This window comes from Myxocyprinus asiaticus, chromosome 13 (assembly GCF_019703515.2).
Source record: "Myxocyprinus asiaticus isolate MX2 ecotype Aquarium Trade chromosome 13, UBuf_Myxa_2, whole genome shotgun sequence".
NCBI lineage: Eukaryota > Metazoa > Chordata > Actinopteri > Cypriniformes > Catostomidae > Myxocyprinus > Myxocyprinus asiaticus.
The window spans coordinates 2342048-2364628 of NC_059356.1; the positions used below are offsets into that span (position 1 = coordinate 2342048).

Genomic DNA, 22581 nt, shown 5'->3' on the forward strand with positions numbered 1-22581 from the left:
TCCTCAGCCAGAACATGTGACAGCCAGCACTTCTTTCATGTGTTTACGGACATGACGTCACGACGCAAAGAAGAACGACATAAGCCAGAGATTTTGCACCAAATCCGACCCGACAGCTCAAAATACAAATTATTTTTATAGGCTTACCGAAATGAATCGGGGTAAGGTAAGTACATTGTTTTGAAAACTGATGGTTTATGTACTTAATCAATAAATGGCAATTTGTTCATTCTTAACCAAAAAAATCTTACATAGTGCAGCTTTAAGCATCAGACACATTAACATCTGTCTAGACAGCAAATCACATGAAACGTGACGCAATTCTCCATCAGAAACAACCAGTAAAACACATTTCTGTAGAGATATAAATCTATAGAGAGATATTACAAACAGAATACATACACCAAATAAATAAATGTTGTTCATTATTCAAACAATGAAATGTGTGCATAAATAATTAAATATGGCACCAATTATAATTAAGATAACAATATAGTTGAAGTCAGAAGTTTACATACACCTTAGCCAAATACATTTAAACTGAGTTTTCCACAATTCCTGACATTTAATCGTAGAAAACATTCCCTGTCTTAGGTCAGTTAGGATCACTATTTTATTTTAAGAATGTGAAATGTCAGAATAATAGTAGAGAGAATGATTTATTTCAACTTTTATTTCTTTCATCACATTCCCAGTGGGTCAGAAGTTTACATACAGTTTGTTAGTATTTGATAGCATTGCCTTTAAATTGTTTAATTTGGGTCATATGTTTTGGGTAGCCTTCCACAAGCTTCTCACTAAAAGTTGCTGGAATTTTGGCCCATTCCTCCAGACAGAACTGGTGTAACTGAGTCAGGTTTGTAGGCCTCCTTGCTCGCACACGCTTTTTCAGTTCTGCCCACAAATTTTGTAATGGACTGAGGTCAGGGCTTTGTGATGGTCACTCTAATACCTTGACTTTGTTGTCCTTAAGCCATTTTGCCACAACTTTAGAGGTATGCTTGGGGTCATTGTCCATTTGGAAGACCCATTTGCGACCGAGCATTAACTTCCTGGCTGATGTCTTGAGATGTTGCTTCAATATTTCATATATTTTCCTTCCTCATGATGCCATCTATTTTGTGAAGTGCACCAGACAAGTAGCAAAGCGCCCCCACAACATGATGCTGCCACCCCCATGCTTCACGGTTGGGATGGTATTCTTCAGCTTTCAAGCCTCACCCTTTTTCCTCCAAACATAACGATGGTCATTATGGCCAAACAGTTCAATTTTTGTTTCATTAGACCAGAGGACATGTCTCCAAAAAGTAAGATCTTTGTCCCCATGTGCACTTGCAAACTGTAGTCTGGCTTTTTTATGGCGGTTTTGGCACAGTGGCTTCTTCCTTGCTGAGCAGCCTTTTAGGTTATGTCGATATAGGACTCGTTTTACTGTGGATATACAGTTGTGCTCAAAAGTTTGCATACCCTGGCAGAAATTGTGACATTTTGGCATTGATTTTGAAAATATCTTTTGTCTTTTATTTAAGGATATTGATCATATGAAGCCATTTATTATCACATAATGTTTGGCTCCTTTTTAAATCATAATGATAACAGAAATCACCCAAATGGCCCTGATCAAAAGTTTACATACCCTTGAATGTTTGGCCTTGTTACAGATGCACAAGATGACACACATAGGTTTAAATGGCAATTAAAGGTTAATTTCCCACACCTGTGGCTTTTTAAATTGTCAATGAGTTTGTTAGCTCTCGCATGGATGCACTGAGCAGGCTAGATACTGAGCCATGGGGAGCAGAAAAGAACTGTCAAAAGACCTGCGTAACAAGGTAATGGAACTTTATAAAGATGGAAGAGGATATAAAAAGATATCCAAAGCCTTGAAAATGCCAGTCAGTACTGTTCAATCACTTATTAAGAAGTGGAAAATTCGGGGATCTCTTGATACCAAGCCAAGGTCAGGTAGACCAAGAAAGATTTCAGCTACAACTGCCAGAAGAATTGTTCAGGATACAAAGAAAAACCCACAGGTAACCGCAGGAGAAATACAGGCTGCTCTGGAAAAAGATGGTGTGGTTGTTTCAAGGAGCACAATACAACGATACTTGAACAAAAATGAGCTGCATGGTTGAGTTGCCAGAAAGAAGCCTTTACTGCGCCAATGCCACAAAAAAGCCTGGTTACAATATGCCTGACAACACCTTGACACGCCTCACAGCTTCTGGCACACTTTAATTTGGAGTGACGAGACCAAAATAGAGCTTTATGGTCACAACCATAAGTGCTATGTTTGGAGAGGTGTCAACAAGGCCTATAGTGAAAAGAATACCATCCCCACTGTGAACCATGGTGGTGGCTCACTGATGTTTTGGGGGTGTGTGAGCTCTAAAGGCACGGGGAATCTTGAGAAAATTGATGGCAAGTTGAATGCAGCATGTTATCAGAAAATACTGGCAGACAATTTGCATTCTTCTGCATGAAAGCTGCGCATGGGACGCTCTTGGACTTTCCAGCACGACAATGACCCTAAGCACAAGGCCAAGTTGACCCTCCAGTGGTTACAGCAGAAAAAGGTGAAGGTTCTGGAGTGGCCATCACAGTCTCCTGACCTTAATACCATCGAGCCACTCTGGGAAGATCTCAAATGTGCGGTTCATGCAAGACGACCAAAGACTTTGCATGACCTGGAGGCATTTTGCCAAGACAAATGGGCGGCTATACCACCTGCAAGAATTTGGAGCCTCAAAGACAACTATTACAAAAGACTGCACGCTGTCATTGATGCTAAAGGGGGCACTACACAGTATTAAGAACTAAGGGTATGCAGACTTTTGAACAGGGGTCATTTTATTTTTTTCTTTGTTGCCATGTTTTGTTTTATGATTGTGCCATTCTGTTATAACCTACAGTTGAATATGAATCCCATAAGAAATAAAAGAAATGTGTTTTGCCTGCTCACTCATGTTTTCTTTAAAAATGGTACATATATTACCAATTCTCCAAGGGTATGCAAACTTTTGTGCACAACTGTAGGTACTTGTCTACCTGTTTCCTCCAGCATCTTCACAAGGTTCTTTGCTGTTGTTCTGGGATTGATTTGCACTTTTCGCACCAAACTACGTTCATCTCTAGGAGACAGAATGTGTCTCCTTCCTGAGTTTATACTTGCGTACAATTGTTTGTACAGATGAACGTGGTACCTTGAGGTGTTTGGAAATTGCTCCCAAGGATGAACCAGACTGTTTTGTTTTTTCTGAGGTCTCTGCTGATTTCTTTAGATTTTCCCATGATGTCAAGCAAAGAGGCACTGAGTTTGATGGTAAGCCTTAAAATACATCTACAGGTACACCTCCTATCAGAAGCTAATTGTCTAATTGTCTAAAGGCTTGACAACATTTTCTGGAATTCTCCAAGCTGCTAAAAGGCACAGTTTACTTAGTGTATGTAAAATTCTGACCCACTGGAATTGTGATATAGTCAATTAAAAGTATCACAATCTGTCTGTAAACAATTGTAGATGTCAAATGACTTGCCAAAACTATAGTTTGCTAATTTGAAATCTGTGGAGTGTTTAAAAAATTAGTTTTAATGACTTCAACCTAACTGTATGTAAGCTTCTGACTTCAACTGTAAATACAACTTGAAAAACAATGAAATGTAACGTCACATTTCACCCATAAAAATGGTAAATTTGAGTGTATCATTTGTGGAATTACATTAATCGATTGCTGTCTGTTGATTCCTAATTCAATAACATGGCAACACTGAGAGTGAAAGATAAAAAGTAATAATAATATTTACTACTGCAGATGAAATGAACATATGTGATATTATAACAAATTGAAAGCTTTTCAGAAGAGGTCACATTGGTAGTGGCTCTATTCTGAGTTTAAATGAATAATACACATAAAAAATGTATTGGAGAACTTTTATTCACTTTCATCAAATCATGTGCTTTTGCACATTCAAACATGGTCACCTGTCACATCAGGTTCGATATCAATGCCATCAAACATCACAGGTTCTTGAATGACTAGTTGCAATCTGACATGTTTGAATGTTTTGAAATCTACTGTATGTAGGCATGAATGATAGCTGAGAGCTCTGGCGGAGGGAAAGACTTTCACCAAATAACGATTTTTACATTTGCACACACAAAGGCTACCATATGGCTTCAAAAGACTTTCAGAAGTCCTTAAAACTATTTTTATGATGCTATTACGGTGTTCTGTCCTTTTGAATTTAACAGCCCCATGTCACTACACACCTTTCAATGACATAAACAATAACAAAGGAATCACAATGTGAACACGCATGTCTTGACCTAACCTAGAACTGTCAAAACAAAATGACTACCGCACACTTCATAAGTCTATCTAAAACAGAACAAACAAGATATACTTAAAAACAGAAAATAAACAAAGAGGTGTCATTACCGGATCATTTAAATAAAACTTTGAGGCAACAAATTTATGTGTGTACCATTATCTTGTTGACACTGAAATCATCTACACAAGAAAGTCGATGAAAGCGTATCGTAGATTAATTGCTTACAGTTATTTCCTCAGCTGAAAGGTCTGGAATATTTAATCACTCCCATAATAACTGATGGAGCTGTTAACACGGCAAGTGTGTGACTTGCGCAGCTACATTCATTATAAAGGAAGCAATCTATAAGGTCACTCTTAAGCCCCATCCACGCAGTCAGGGATTTTGTCGCTAGATGTCGTAAGTCTCTGTATTTCTTGTTGCTATTGGCCGTTCCTACTGCTGTTGCTCTTAAGTTATTGGTTGGCTGCACAACTGGCCATAGCTTTAGAAAATCTGATCACAGATGAGCTAGTGGCCAGTAAAACAAATATATCATTCTTATTTGTTTTGCCTCTAATAATGAACATTCTGCAGGGAGTGTGCTTTTAAATAAACTACAGGTCAATGCATCCTACCATGAACAAGACGAACAATCTATTAAATCATGATTTCAACTCACAATGTCGACCATTTCTGAAACATTATCCAATCTGATAAGAAATCAGTTAGTTGTTACAGAAACATGATATAAAACTGTGAAATCGATGACAATAACTCCTCCGTCTTTCCTGCACTCGTCTCCATTATCTCACAGGAGACAGATGGCGTGAGCTCCACTGTAATTTCTCATTGGCTGTCGCTGCACGATATCGCTCTGCATTTGCATCAAGTTGAACTTTTCTCAACTTTGTCTCGTCGCTTGACACGCCCACATCCTGTCGCCAACGGTTGCTGTCGCTCGTGTCACCAGAAGTCACCAGCTCTCACTGAAAATCAATGGTCTCCTGTCGCTTGCAGTGATAAAATTGCTGACAATGTGAATGGAGCTTTAGTGTTTGTTAAGAAATATTCTGATTTACAAGCCAGCTAGACTCTACTTATCAAACTTAGTTAACTGGCAAAAATTTCATTCACTTACCAGTGATAAAAATGTGTGCTACATATCCTACAGTTGTTAGTATTGAATGCATCCAGCCATCTCGCTTCAAAGATGCAGACAGGCTTCCGATTGTGTTTTGTTTTTCGGAAATCTAAACACTTATATTTTCATTGGTTCCACTCATCCAGGGAGCATCCGGCCATTAAACAAAATTGTCCACATATTAATTTTGACATTTTATGACAATCATGTTAACATATTGTTATGTTAACCAGCAACTTATCACCCTGTAGCTCAAGACTGGTTACCCACTGAAGCTAAGCAGGGTTGAGCCTGGACCTCCTGGGGAAAACTAAAGGTTGCTGATGGAAGAGGTGTTAGTGAGGCCAGCAGGGGGTGCTCACCCTGAGGCCTGAGGTCCTAATGCCCCAGTATAGTGACGAGCAGACAATATTTTAAAAAGCCACTGTCCTTCGAATGAGACATACAAACTGAGGTCCTCACTCTCTGTGGTCATTAAAAATCCCAGGGCACTTCTCGTAAAGAGTAGGGGTGTAACCCCGGTGTTTTGGCTAAATGTTCTAGCAAAAAAGACGTCACTTCCCAAACCAACCAGAACCAGAAAAAAAAAGTAATATGGGTTTGAAATGGCAAGGGTGAGTAAATGATGACAAAGGCCACATCCACACCACTATGTTTTCGTTTGAACTAGGGATGTGCATGGCAGTGCTGTAGTCAAGACCACCTAAACCGAGACCAAGTCAAGACCAAGACCAGAGTGTATCGAGACTGAGTCAAGACCAAGACTTTGAGGGGTTGAGACCAAGTCAAGACCAAGACCAAGGTAGGGCGAAACCAAGACCAGACCAGTGTGAGTCCCACACTGCATGACACACTTACGATAAAATGTGGAACATGCAAACCATAGGCACTCCTCAAATTGATCTGAAAGATCCACATTCCCATAAAAAACACCCACAGAAAACAAATTAAGATTTCTATATATATATATATATATATATATATGTGTGTGTGTGTGTGTGTGTGTGTGTGTGTGTGTATGTATCAGTGTACCATGAGAAATGTCTTGATAAAATAATCAAAAGGCAATGCAGAGGTGAATTTTCCTTTGTTTTCTATGAGCAAACAAATACAAACAAACACTAAGGAGCTGAAATCAACTTAATCATCTTTATTCAACACTCCTTTTCCAAGTTTTACCATCCACCTAAAACAATAACATTTTTGTGCAAGCATCGCATCAGGTTTTCTGGATGACTCTTCAAACCATCAAGTACAGACTATATCAAACAATGATTCAATATTTCAGTCTTCACTTTTCTGTCTTTTCTTAAACAATATAGTAACTTTCCAAGTTGAATGGAATGCAGCAAGAGGCAGATTGCTAACATTAGCTAGCTAGCTTTGCTAGCATCACTTACACTTAGCTTACCTTTCTTTATGCTTCCTTTCTAAGTGCCGATAAAAGTTTGACGTGATCCCAGCCATCTCGGTAACATTGCATTGCAGAATTTGCATACTGCTGCGTTTTTTCTTTTGAACGCTTTTTTGCTCATGAACTCTTTGTGGTTTAGATCACTGTTTCCCAACCTTTTTTCTGCCTCGGCACACTTTTTATGATTAAAAATCCCATGGCACACCACTATCCCACATAAGCATTGTCGATAGTTTTCCTTTTCAAGAACTTAGTAGCGTGAACTCGTAATGTTTGTAAGTCGGCTATGCAAAAAACGCAAGTAAAGTAGGTATGCTGTATAATGAGGTCACAGATGCAAAGAGCATCTAATTGGATAATGAAAAACCAACACATTTGTGTCTTTTCCAATTTGTAGATTTGTTCTTTATCATTTTGGACACTAGTGGGCACAGTGGTTGGGAAACACTGGTTTAGGTAGCTAAATTGTATCACAGAAGATTTGGCTGGCATCTATCAGACAACCACAGTTTCTTCTCCTGTCTCCCTCATTCACTTACTTGGAGTGCATTTGAAGGGGGGCGGGGAGGAGTGACAGCCGTTAACAGTAACATTCAAATTAGAAATGAGTGAAGTTATTGCTTGCATTTGAAGCAGGAAGTTTTACATCCAATCACAGTAATGATGTTAACAAATAAATCAGACGACGCACAGGTAATTTAGTGATATCCCGCGGTTGGGGTCTTGACCGGTCTTGAAATAAAATCCTGAGTCCTCTTTGTCTGAGGCCGAGACAAGACCGAGTAAAAATGCGGTCGATTCCAAGATGAGACCAAGACCGATCTCGAGTACTACAACACTAGTGCACGGTAATGGTTTAATATTTAGTTAACCATGAGGGTTCACAAATGGTTAATCGGTTATATGTTGGGAGTCTGGACTTGGGAATAAAGAACTTTTATTGCAATAGATATGTCTCAAACACAACTTAAAATAGAAGGGAACTATGTGCACAGTGAGCTTTGAGCCAAAATAGCACAATAGATAGATTTTCAAATGATAAAATCACTCACATTGAAGTAAAAATAATCAAACTCTCACTGCATGCAATATAGTATTCTTAACCAATGTAAAATACGTCATTTAGGTGCCAAACCTGATATGTCCTCCGCTCGGGCAGGTTGAGGCAGCGAACGCTAGTATTGTCATGTGAATGGAGCAGCACTGCTTCAGTTGATAAGCCTCTTTGGGACGCTTTGATTTTTAAATGGTTTAGCCTTTTACTTGTGAAGTTATTGTCTGCACAGCAGAGCAAAAGAAAAAAAACAAAACATTGGTTTACCGTTTCTCAAGCACTGAAACTTTGCCAGGTGAAAAACTGGAATCATGTGACACAATGTTGTAACAATTCTGTTGTATTCCTCATTTTTAAGTCGCTTTGGATAAAAGCATCTACTCAATGAATGAATGTAAATGTAAACTATGTAACAGTAACATGAAGTCCTCCTTGCAACGTGAACTTCTCAGTAAGTTGAATCTTTATGACACCTGCACTGAAAAAGCTACATGCAGCGCAACGAATGGGGAAACAGAACAGGTGTCTCAAGATGCGTTTATGAATATTGAAGTTCTTTTTAACTTGACATGGTGTCTAAAAAAAGTGGTTGTCCTGCGCAAGACGCTGTAAAAAAGAGAGATGGGGTGCAAAAGCTAAAGACTTCCATCCAGCGAGTGTTTACATGGAACAGCTATTGAAAAATGCAAATACATGTGTGAACAGCCCCTAACTCGCCCTACACTTGAAAAACTGACCCGAACCTGGCACCAAACCTGAAGTTTTGTCGGTTACTGTTGGGCTCGGATCAGGTTGAAGACCTCTATTACAAATGTAGAATAACCAAATAGTGATTTTGGTATTCGAATAGTGGCGCGTCAAATGGTAAACCGAATGCCAACTATTCGTGGACGTCCCTAATTTGAGCATTAATTCCAGTATTTTTACGGCTCTCGTCCACATTAAAAACTGTGAAACTGCTCTCCACATACCTTAGAAAACTGTATTTCCTAATACTGATATTACAATATTTAGAATTAACTCATGTTGGCTCTTATCCATAGAAAACAATCCAATAACACATGCAGACTGATGTATAAAGGTATATAAATAAAATCATGTGAAAGATTGTGTAGGTTTTGTCCACTTTATTTTTCCCCATGTAATAATGACTACAAGCACCCAAGAGTACTATGTGTTTTAAAGGTGTGGAATGGGCATGAAAGCACATGTATTCTCTGGAGTCTGTGGTGTATTGGTTTACTGTGCTGCTGCAGGCAACTGTATTTACTGAGAACCATCCTGAAGTTCTGCTCCTTTCATCCTCAAACACACAAAAGAAAGCAAGATCCCGGAGGGTGGACGAGTCCAATGAAACTACTACACAAACTCCAGTCCAGAGACGAGTCGGTTTGGACTGTCTTTATTCAGATCAATACAGCCCTCCACAGCCTTAGTCCAGAGGAGAGGGAGTGACAGGACTAGATCTAACACACCATTGAATGGAAACTGAATTTATATTGGATTGGAAGTATATTTCCCATTGATTTCATGGAAAGCACTAACAATACAACATTTGATTTGAAGCGAAACAAGTATATTAAAAAACTTAGGTTCAAGGTAAAAGACTGAGCACATAAATTATTTTAAAATTATTTATCCTATGAAACATTGAGAGAGGCGTAATCAAATTGACAATGACGGTATGCAATCTGGTCTTATAGAATCATGTTATTATACTTACATTTTTGCTAAATGATTTTTATGCGACTTCCTTGACGAGTTTCCTTGTGAAATGAACACTAGAAGCACTACAACAACGAATTTCTTTTATTCCCTTTCACACCAATCACGAGTAAAATTGCAGATTTTCAGTTCATGAACACTTTTTACCCTGTTCTTCATACAATGCTATCTTATGACATCTAAACACGTTTACTAGAGGGAATGACTTGAAAGGCGATACATTTCAAATTTGTGTTACATAACCAACTTCGTTTACAAGCTTGTTTGATTGCGATCAAATTGCTTTTAATTGAGCAATGCCAATGTTGATCTCTAGCGTAGGCAGATCTAATACAAATGATGATATTTATAATTGATGACTATAATTATAATCAAGGAACTTTCTCAAATTAAATGAACATTTATGACAACACAGTAAAAACACATTCCTTACGTGGAGGGCCCTAGTGTTTACACGAGTGACGCAGGTTCGATTTCAGTCTGCGTCATGACCCGTTCTCCCCCTCTCTCTCCCTATTCATGTCCTGTCACTATTTAAATTGAACTATATCAGTATTATAAATGATCAGTGAAGTAAAGTACAAATATTTGAAAACAGAAAGTGTGCGTTATCCAATAACAAAACTGACAGCTATAGGCCTGCTACCCGACCTGAACCAGATGAGACCTGACAAACCATCAGGTTTGGGTTTGTAATTAATGAAAAAAAATTATTAATATTATTGTTAATAATATTTTGATAATATAACATATGTTTAATATAATATAAGCTACACTTATTCAACATACTGTATAAAATCTTTTTTTTTTTATTTAGAAGTAATTTGTTTGACATTTACAGATGATTTAGGGGCTGTTCACACCAAACCTGTTTTAGCGTTCATCTCGTTTTTCAATATACATAAACAAACGCTGGACAGTCGTCTTTGACCATTGCGTCACATGTTTTCAGTTTTAGAACCGGTGTCAAGTTAAAAAGAACTGCAATTTTTAAAAAGACCATTGCGTTCCTTTGCTAGCTTGTTTTTGGTGCAGCTGTTGCAAAGATTCAGCATTCTAAAGAAGTTCAGGTTGCAAAGAGGACTTCATGTGACTGTTACACTGCTTCACATGATTCCAGATTGTTCTTCACCCAACAAAGTTTCAACACTTGATAAATGGTATGTTAATGTTTTTTTTTTCCTTTTATTCTTGTGCGCTGAAGGGCTGTTGTACCTTGTTAACACTGCCTATGTTTACTGTTACGAATGTTGCCTACGATGCTTAAATAAAATACAGCATATTGCAACAAATGTATCTGCTTGGAGACTAAATTATATTATTGGTTCAGGCTAAAAACAATTGACAGTACCAACCGGGTTGGGTCACACGGTCTCTGGTATGGAACGGGTTCAGGTTTCAACTTAATGCCTGTGCAGAGCTCTACTGTCAACTGTACTATATTTTAGACTATTAATAACTGGGCAAACAGGCACATCTGATGTTAATACTCCCAAAAAGGCCAGTTTATGGTTGATTAATTGAAGTAAAAGTGAGTTGGACAAGGACATTTGTAAAGGAGATGTTCGATGTGGTAGAGGTTTTATAATTAAATCGAAGAAAACAAACCGATCAATCAAACCTAAAAGATTGCACCACAGACAGCCATCACCACAGTTGACCAGGCCATTTGATTTCCATTCAGCAGCAACTCAGAGATGTGAGTGCTCCACAACATAAGCGTTCTTGATTAATGGGTGAATGCGGAGACATCAATAAGAAAACAGATCAGTTTTATATGTTTTATGATTTAAAACTTTTGCTGTACATGTTGAACAGCTATTTATTTTTTCAAGAACATGATGTTCATTGTCTTTAACTAAATGAAACAATAAATCAAAACTGGCACTGAATAAGTGTTTTTAGTAAGCGACTTTATCTTTGATACCCAACCAATAATTGTGTCATTACTCGTAAAACAATCCATTATTACTACATTTGCTGGAAAGAGAACATCATTTATAAAAAATAAATAAATAAATAAATATATATATATATATTTTTAATATATTTATTCTTCAATATTGTTGGCAGCTATAAATTTTAGTTATAACTTTTTTTTTCACTACTATTACTTTAGCGAAAATGGACTCAACTGATGGTTCCAATGTGGGGCAATACTCGATGTGCACCATCAAAATCAGCGAACACGTTTCTCTTGCAAGGAGCCAATAAATATGGTTTAGCCTTGCTGACAATTTACATTTAATCTTGGGGTTTGAAGAGTCCAATGTATCCACAGTTGGGGGCTCGTCCATAAAACGGCTTCCCACAGGGATCTCACGATAGCCGTCTGGACAGTGAAGCGGCGAATGGGGCACTGGACACAACAGGCACCAGAAACCAGCTGATGAGCAAAATAGGGCTATAGAGCTCATTAATACTCTCCAAATGACAAATGCCCACTGCAAAGCCTTTAGATATTAAAGGAAAACAAATACTAGCACATACTAGTAGATGATCGCTTCCTGTACTGCAGAGAAAGCCAGCAAACAGCACTGTGGAATGCAGTGGCGGCGCATAAATACTACTAACCCCAATATAAACAACCCAAGAAAAGAAGAATGCACCCTAGGGTGAGCAATAAAAGGGTAACATCGGCTGGAACTAGGCCTGTCACGATTATTAAATAACCGTCTGATCGCAGTTATTGGATCTAACCGATTATTGGGCATTCTAATTCCAATCACATTTTATTGCCCAAAAAGGGGAATTTTAAGCGAATATACTGTATAAATGCCCTGCACGGCACGTTTGTGTCTCATTCAGTTGAACTCAGAGTCCGAGCATCACTGAGCCGCACCGCGGACGTCAACCAGCTCCTGTCCGGAGGAGCATGTGACTCTCTGATACGCACGCTGTCAGCAGAGGCTTACGCCAAACTCCCGCGAAAATATAAACGAACAAATATAAACTTTTATAGTGAATGCAAAATGCTCCGATTTCACTTTAAACAATCGTGTTAATGGCAAGTGTTACTGGTTCATACATGCAGTGTTAATGATATGCAGTGACACAAAGGAGGAGACGCACGCTGCATTTCTGTGGAGTGATAAAATGATGAAACAAAATCTCAAAATGTTTTGCTTCATGACAAATAAGGGCTCGTTGATTTAATCAGAGCATTAAAATAACGTGCGAAAGTGAAGAAATTAGGAAAGAAATGTTTTACTATTGCATAATATAATAAAAATATACTATAAATATATATATATATAAATTATATTTTATTTAAAAAAATATATGTATGAATTCAAAAAAACAAGTGTAAATGTAAAATTGACCAAAACTAAAGTTAAATATTTTAAGTATTTAGAAACATTTTGATATTTAAAACATTATTTTTCATGTCATTCATAAGTTTTTAAAGCCTTATTATTTGATTTATACATTTCAAGTTAAATAAAAATTACTTCTTAAGGTTTATGAAGCACACATGCAGAAAAAAAGCACACCTTAAAAAAATTACAATTTTATATGACAATAAATCGTGAAAGCCCTTAAAAAGACAATTAATCGTCACAGCCATAAAACAGACAATTAATCGGCATAATCGCAATTATTTGTTTGACAATTAATCGTCAGCCAAATTTCATAATCGTGACAGCCCTAGCTGGAACATTTACCTCTTTTATCCGGCAACCTGTGGTTTCAGCTGCTTGGACTTTCTTACATTTTCAATGAAACGTTAAATGTAAAAATAACGCATAAAAAGTTGGCGCTGTTGGATTTAAGTTGTTTTATTCCACACTGTTCGCTTAGCTAAAAAGTGATGATAGTTTCGCAAAAAGTGTTCTAGCAAATGTACGTAAATATTTATTTCTTATAGTAACTGCAAACCACTACTGTCGAATGGAGAAAAATACTAAACAGTTGTAGCAAATTGCAGCATTACCATACAAAAAGAAAAGGTGACTGAGCAGCAGAAAGAAAGAGACCCCCTACCTGAGCGTCACGTTTCCTCCACTCCTGCATCTGCATTTGCTGCTGGACCACGGTGGCCCTCGTCTGCTTCTCCAAACTGTCGATTTCCCGCTGGTGGTCCTGGAGCAGGCTGTCTTTCTCGGCATTGTGCGTCTGGAGAAGGTGTGTTCGCTCCTGTTCGTGCTGCAGTTTCTGCTCCACAATCTGATTGGACAACAAGAAGCAAGAATTCATCATCGGAACATCCCTGTCGTCATGACAACTTGTGCATGGCTCAGCGAAGAAAACAGTTCATGGTTTGCCTCACAACACAAGAAGCCTGCGCAAGTTTTGCATCACTATGACCTCACAGGCTGTTTTCATCCCGGTTTTTTGTGCCAACTTTGACAAGCTAGCTTCCCTTTCAGTCCCTAGTACAAAATATGTGCAATGTCTAGGCCAGTGAATGTCACAGGGTGTCCATTTATCCTATGTTCCCCTGAAAAAATGCTTCAAAATGATGCCCAATATCATCATTACGTGCTGCATAAACAAGACGAGAGTCTTAGGAATATAGAATGACAACTGTGACATTCTCCAATAAGTTATCTTTATTCTAAATGACCGCCAACAATTTTAGTAATTAAAAAATAAGGACTCTAGTTTGGATTCCATTAAATTGTTTTGATGTTAGAAATACTGCAACTCTTGTAACCACTCACTGCTACATCTGAATCCATTTCCGAACAGTTTCGTTTTGTCAAAAATGGAAATTGAGCTGCAAAAATTCCAATCAGCGGCAACCTTGCTAACTCTTTTTCAGAAGAAATGTGGTCAGCATTGAGAGTAAGAATGAGGAAAATACTGAAAGAACTCAAAGCGAGCAGCGGCATTATCTCGTTGTCTTGCACCTGCTGTGCGGTGAGCCGTGCCGGGCGATGAGAGGCAGTGCAGACAATTCCAAGGGTCCATTCCCACACGGATGGGAGCTGGTGACCTTGGCTGGTCCGGCCCCCGTCTCACAGTTTGCCTGTGTGAGAGGGCTTGTCCCCACAGCCCTCGAGCTAATCCCCCTACAATGTGTGGCTCGGCACCCTACCTGGCCTGCCAGCTAGAAGCTGCTGTGCTGCTATTGAGAGAAGGTGATGAAAGCGATTTCTGCTTGATTCCCCCAGCCAATCAGGCACAAGGCCATAAAAGACGCTTCAAGCAGCTTCAAGGTACCAGGCTTTCCGATGTTAGTGGATTCTGGAGAAACTGAAGTAAGATTTGCTAAGAAGACTCTTCGTCCTCAAGCTTTAACGATTTCGCCCTTCGACATTGTAGAGGAACGGACGTGGATAGACAAGGACATCTCAAACAGGGCAAAAGTGTACAGCCAACAGAAAGTGGCTCAACTAGTTGATGAGGGATTGCCAAAGGGCACAACTCTCCACACTTAAAGCAAAAGGACAGCGCAATAGAGATATCTGTTAGCAATTCTACAATCCAACCGTCCAATGGTCAACATTGAGGACACAATGAACACAATATATATGCAGACACTTCTAATTAATCAGGTACACAACTATCTGGTCTTAAAGCAGTATGACAGATTTTTTCTATAACACGCCATGCGTTAATATGCGAAACTTGAGTGCACCTATTCATTATGAGATCTTTGTTACTGTCAAATGTTCAACAAATACACATCTCAATGGATGAACAGCCGACAATTACCTTTAGTTTAAACCTCAGCGCACAGCTTGCTCTGTAGGGTTTAAGCCTGTCCCACGTTACTTGCCGGACAAGCGACAAAGCATCGCTTTGGTTTTGATAATTCTGAGTGGAATTTTTTCGACGAAGGGTGAAAATCCATGGCAAAATATATGGTGATGTGACAGCAGGACAGAAACGGGTGGGGGAAGAGACTGAAAACACTGTAACGTCACAGAAAGGACTGCTGGGTGCCGGGCTCTTAAAGCAGCAGTGCTGAATGGCTGCTGTCATTGGGCAGATGTGATTAGCACCCCCTCCTAGAGCGCCAGTGCTGAGGTTATGGGGCGGTGGGCCACTGAAGGAGGCTCCCTGGAGGAAGACTGATGTCTCTGAGAGGAGAAGCTTGGCGGCACTCAGTAGGGGTCCAGTATGAAGAAACATCAGAGGGGGAAAATTTATTCCATTATTCAGAGTACAGATGCTCTAAATGGACCATTCCATCTATGTGTTAGCAGTGTTGGGAAAGCTAACTGTAGCTTGTCAAGCTACACACATTTTAAAGGAGTTAAAATAACAGTCAGTTGAAGATGTTCTGCTACTTTTGCCCTGTTGAAGAATTAGCAAGCTTACTACAAGCCACTAATAAACTGAAGCTAAGCTTTGGGGGGATATCTTTTTAAATATACAATGATCATTGTATTGTTATGTATTTGCCGGATAAATACAAAACAATACAAAGATTATGCTTAATAAGCACACAACGTGTGTGGTCATATAAATGCCTAAATGCTTTTCTTTATTGGCGTAAGGTCAATAGATTTTTGCGCATTACCCTGATTGGACACCTTTACCGGCATTCTTACCAGCTTTTCCAATGTGTACAACAGTTGTGCACGTTTGTTTACGTTTTGATGTCAAAAGCAGAAATTAACCAGATGAGTTCAAATCTCATGCATTGTAGTTTTCTTGCGTTGTTGGATTATTTGAATAAGCTGATTTTTTTTTTTACACTCATTGAGGATCTCAACTAGGGTGACAGCATTAAACAGCATTTGATCAGATCAATTTACATTAAAAACTACCTAAGCTAGAGAAAATAAATAAATAAATAAATAAATAAAAGAAATAAAAAAATCACAGTGATGAAGAGCAGCATTTAAATTAGAGGTAGACCGATATATCGGTTGTACCGATTAATTGGTGCCGATAGTTGTTTTTTGGAACTATCGGTTATCTGCAAAAATCTATGCAGATAGTTGCGATAGTTTTTTTTTTTTTCATCTTGTCTCCAACTGCATATCTTGTGAATAATAATAAACCTTATTCCTCATTAAACCTCATCTGGTGAAATATATAGGATATCAAATTTTAACTTTGTAAATGCTTTAATACAGAGCATAGTAACAAAGCCAAGTCTCCAACATTTCAAAATAAGAGTCCCTTGAATGTTTCGGGCTTGTTTATAGTTAAAAGTCCCTAATTATGCAACAAATCTGAATTTTTTCTGGTTATTATTGGGATTTTGGTTGCATAATAAACTGCATCTGGGATTTTATTCATTTTGGGCTCTTGTAGCATCTACAGTGTGTCCGTGCCGTCATAGTTAGTAAAGGCTAAGAATGAATTTACATTCTATAAATCGATTTTTAAAACTATCGGACGATTAATCGGTTATTGGCCTTTTCCACCACCTTTGTTATCGTATCGGCAAAACCCACTGTCAGTCGACCTCTAATATAAAATGTCTACTAAGTATCAATCAATCGTATAATTAAATCAAATTAATTGCATGATATGCTGATAAATTAGTTAATGAAAAAATTAATTAGCTAAGGCTTCCAAATATAGATAATAATATAATAATTTCAATAATTACAATTATTTTAGTTGCATCACGTCTTAGGTTTTCAGCGTCGTAACCTTCACTTTTTAGGATGCTGTGTCAAATTAAAAATAGTTTGAAACTTTGAAAAACGAGACCACTGTATACTGTTGTGCTCTGTCCAGCTGAATTTGGATGCAAGAATGCGTTATGTATGAAAGGCTTCTTCCTTTGTGCTGCCTGCTCCAACCCGATTTCATGAAAAGTCGTAAGAATAGTACGAGATGGTTTAATTGTACGAGCTGATTCTTAGGAAAATTTACAACTTTTAAACCAACTAATCACATACCGCTTCCCGCATCTCATTGTAAACCCGATATTTCCTTTCTTCGTATTTCGATGCAAACCTTAACCTTACAATAAAGTCTAGCACCTTATCCCAGACCCTAAACATAACCACGATAGTAATCGAACTATCATGGATTAGAAGGACGAGGGAAGCATATGTGATTTGTTGGTCTAAAATTCGTATGTTTTCGCACAATGTATCGTACGATTTCGACATCTTATACGAATTAGTATATGACTTGACATTAGACGTGTTGGCCTGCTTTCAGTAAGTGTGGTTTGTTGCCTGTACAGCTGGAGCTGCATTGACTGCCCCCTGCTGACTGCGGTCACATCCAAACTAATCAGTTTTCGTTTGAAAACTCCGGTTTCAGTTTTCTAATGTCATCGTTTTCCAAAGCATGCATTATGGAGAGCATTTTTTATATGCTCAAATTTTAGAGGAGGAAAAGTGTGAATTTTCAAATGAAAAGGTATTAGCATGGACGTGGCCAGCAGCTTACAAAAACAACAAGGTGGTACTTCAAGGTTGAATTGCTTCGATGGCAGGACAATTCTTTACCATAGAAATGAAGTGTCAGAAGGCATACATAATTGGGTTAATGTTTTAAATGCGTTATTTTTTATATAGGCCTAATCTGACTAAATTAACATGTTAAATCGACAACCCTAATTATTTTGTTGAATTATTTCAAGAAATACTATCACATTATTCTGGAATCTGCATAGGGATGTTCTTTATTTTTTTACCGTTTTCACCCAAACAAACCAATTCACTTAAATGAATCATACCTCCCAATGCTTCATATGAGACAATGAGGACATTTTAGGAGAGCCCATTTGAGTATTATTATTATTACAACAGCTAAGCTGTCACACTCTGAAAAATTTAGAAGTTAGTAGCATGGCTACTAGTTAGTTACTCACAAAACTATATGAGTGTGTGTGCCTGAGAAAAACGGGAAAATAAATCAACTTAAAAAAAGGCGGATGAGTAAATTAAAGAGGGACTGCCTGACAGAATAGATTAGCCTCCCGAAACATCTGTGGGATGTTTCTGATATCATATACTGCTTGCTGTGACCTCAGACATGAGCTCAGCATCTGCACACAGAGCAGGTGTGACATTGTAAAGGCGAGGAGGTCAAAGAGACACAGCGCTTCTATAGAAATGCACTCTTTTAAAGTCCCATTGACGGGAGCCCTGTGGAATGAGCCTTTGTGTCCACATGAAGTGTCGAAGAGTGACCCCTCACACTTCAGTCCACTCATAACACCAACACTAAACATCTCAGATAACTCCATCCATTACATGATTACATGAGGTCAGTCAACTACAGCTCTGCTTATGAACCTGCTCTTAAAGTATGCTTTCAAAAGAATAGGTGCTCAATATTATTCAGAAGGACTGATCAAACTCACTGTTACAGCAACATTTCACCCAAAAATGAAAATTCTGTTATCATGTTGTTCCAAACACTAACACCCAATGCTAGGGACTGATAGGCTCAGACACCATTCACTTTCATTGCATCTTTTGTCCCATACAATGAAAGTGAATGGAGACTGAGACTGAACAGAAAATGATGACAGAATTTTAATTAATTTATTAATTCATTTATTTTTTTGGTCAACTATCCCTTTAAAGCAGTAATACGTCTTACAGATCTGTTACAATGTGTTCTTCCGTGATGGGGTCAATGTAACAAAAATATTAAATGAAAATTACTGTATATGCAGTATAATATATATATATATATATAATAATGGTGAAATATGACCCGGACATATTCCTGACACCCTAACAAAAGCATACATTGGTTTTAACCAAAAACAGAATAATAACTGGTTAATAGTTGACTGAATAATTATGTATCTCCCTTTTGAAGTTACTTGGACATCTCTACTGCTCTGGTTGAGATTCCCTTTGTTCTAACAGAGTGAAATCACAGTTTGAACTGAAAAATCCAGTTTAGACAGTAGATATTAATGAGGGTTTGTCACCTTGGTAACGTTATATATCATGTAGACAGAATCATTAAAATGTCTATTACTCTCCCTAATGATATGATCACATTCAAAACAGTTCATTATAACTCTCATAATGTAGAAGTCCAGAACTCCAGAAATAAATAAATGGATGTCGTGTTAAGGGGAGGAGAGGGACAGAAAGTTTTTATTTTTTTTTTATTTTAAATCAGATATTTGCTACATTCATACCCAAATGAAACCCCTGATGGCTGAAAAACAAATAAAGGGCCGCTTGTCACATCTTGATCTACATGAAAATAACTGTGAAATAAAATTGTTTCATGGGTTTCCATGATCCAATTCATTATAGGAAGTAAGTTCCAAAGTCTGTGTGGGGACAAGCACAAAATAGTGACATTTTGGCAAATTTCAACACTATTAAAAATCAAAGGAATGTTCTGGGTTCAGCACAAGTTAAGCTCAATCAACAGCATTTGTGGCATAATACTGATTACCACAAAAATTCATTTAGACTTGTCCCTCCTTTTCTTTAAAAAAAAGCAAAAATGGAGATTATAGTGAGACATTTACAATTTTTGGAGGGTTTACAGACAGAAATTTGAAGTTTATAATTTTATAAAAACACTTACATTAATTCTACTGTTAAAACTCTAAAAAAATAAAAAAATAAAACAAAAATGTTTAAATCATTGGGGGGGGGGGGGGGGGGGTTACAGCATTGCACTGTATTGGCACCAATGTTATACAATTGTATATCATTTTAAACAGATGCGGTTAGTAAGTGATTTTATCACACTAAAATCATGTTAACACACATATTGTTTATGTCTTGTGTCTATACTTTTGAAATAGTATTTTAACGTTCAAAAATTGGCCCCATTGACTTCCATTGCAAGTGCCTCACTGGAACACAGATTTTTGCTTTTTTTAAAGAAAATGAGGGACAAGTCGAAATACATTTTTGTGGTAATCAACATTGTCACAAATACTGTCGACTGAGTTTAACTTGTATTGAACACGGAATATAGTATTCCTAATAAAAGCAGAATGACTGCTTTATCAACAAAAAAAAAGAAAAAAGGATATATATATATACACTATATTGCCAAAAGTATTCGCTCACCCATCCAAATAATTGAATTCAGGTGTTCCAATCATTTCCATGGCCACAGGTGTATAAAATGTAGCACCTAGGCATGCAGACTGCTTCTACAAACATTTGTGAAAGAATGGGCCGCTCTCAGGAGCTCAGTGAATTCCATCGTGGTACTATGATAGGATGCCACCTGTGCAACAAGTCCAGTCGTGAAATTTCTTCGCTACTAAATATTCCACAGTCAACTGTCAGTGGTATTATAACAAAGTGGAAGCGATTGGGAATGACAGCAACTCAGCCACAAAGTGGTAGGCCACGTAAAATGACAGAGCGGGGTCAGCGGATGCTGAGGTGCATAGTGCGCAGAGCCAACTTTCCTCAGAGTCAATCGCTACAGACCTCCAAAGTTCATGTGGCCTTCAGATTAGCTCAAGAACAGTGCGTAGAGAGCTTCATGGAATGGGTTTCCATGGCCGAGCAGCTGCATCCAAGCCATACATCACCAAGTGCAATGCAAAGCGTCGGATGTAGTGGTGTAAAGCACGCCGCCACTGGACTCTAGAGCAGTGGAGACGCGTTCTCTGGAGTGACGAATCACGCTTCTCCATCTGGCAATCTGATGGACGAGTCTGGGTTTGGCGGTTGCCAGGAGAACGGTACTTGTCTGACTGCATTGTGCCAACTGTGAAGTTTGGTGGAGGGGGATTATGGTATGGGGTTGTTTTTCAGGAGCTGGGCTTGGCCCCTTAGTTCCAGTGAAAGGAACTCTGAATGCTTCAGCATACCAAGAGATTTTGGACAATTCCATGCTCCCAACTTTGTGGGAACAGTTTGGGGATGGCCCCTTCCTGTTCCAAAATGACTGCACACCAGTGCACAAAGCAAGGTCCATAAAGACATGGATGAGCGAGTTTGGTGTGGAAGAACTTGACTGGCCTGCACAGAGTCCTGACCTCAACCCGATAGAGCACCTTTGGGATGAATTAGAGCGAAGACTGTGAGCCAGGCCTTCTCGTCCAACATCAGTGTCTGACCTCACAAATGCGCTTCTGGAAGAATGGTCAAAAATTCCCATAAACACACTCCTAAACCTTGTGGAAAGCCTTCCCAGAATAGTTGAAGCTGTTATAGCTGCAAAGGGTGGGCCGATGTCATATTAAACCCTATGGATTAAGAATGGGATGTCACTTAAGTTCATATGCGTCTAAAGGCAGGTGAGCGAATACTTTTGGCAATATAGTGTATATATATATATATATATATATATATATATATATATATATATATATATATATAGACACACACACACACACACACAACATTGCATTCTGAGATGATATTCTTCTCACCTCAGTTGTACAGAGCGGTTATCTGAGTTACTGTAGACTTTCTGTCAGTTCAAACCAGTCTGGCCATTCTCTGTTGACCTCTCTCATCAACTGCTCACTGGATGTTTTTTTGTTTTTGGCACCATTCTGAGTAAATTCTAGAGACTGTTGTGTGTGAAAATCCCAGGAGATCAGCAGTTACAGAAATACTCAAACCAGCCCATCTGGCACCAACAATCATCCATGTGATTATCTAATCAGCCAATCATGTGGCAGCAGCACAATGCATAAAAACATGCAGATATGGGTCAGGAGCTTCAGTTAATGTTCACATCAACCATCAGAATGGGGAAAAAGTGTGATCTCAGCGATTTGGACCGTGGCATGATTGTTGGTGCCAGATGGGCTGGTTTGAGTATAGGCCTCAGCAGAATGTCTGATTCAGCACAAGACCGTAAATGTGTACAACACACACGGCTGTATGTGGACAGACGGCCCAGATTATGTGTGAAGTGGCTTCCATACACGTGAGGCCTGTCGGCTGAGCTGGTTGAGAAGGAGAAGGCCCTCTTTAAACAGAGATTTACCTGCACAGCCCGTCTGCTACAGAAGAGCTCAAGAGATCATGGGAACCTGCATGATCTTACTCATTGTATTGTGCATTTAAAAAAACTAGAAAAATACATATATGTGCAGTACAAAATGTA

General features: G+C 38.5%; 1 protein-coding gene across 3 annotated transcripts in view; it reads right to left on the reverse strand.

Annotated features, from left to right (window-relative positions):
* Window positions 1–22581, reverse strand: part of LOC127450321 (centrosomal protein of 112 kDa-like) — a 291075-nt gene that overhangs the window by 119467 nt on the left and 149027 nt on the right. For all 3 annotated transcript variants that reach the window (XM_051714326.1, XM_051714325.1, XM_051714327.1), the window contains exon 20: window positions 13633–13815. In XM_051714326.1, the coding sequence (XP_051570286.1) occupies window positions 13633–13815 (183 nt within the window). The remainder of the gene's footprint in view (window positions 1–13632; window positions 13816–22581) is intronic.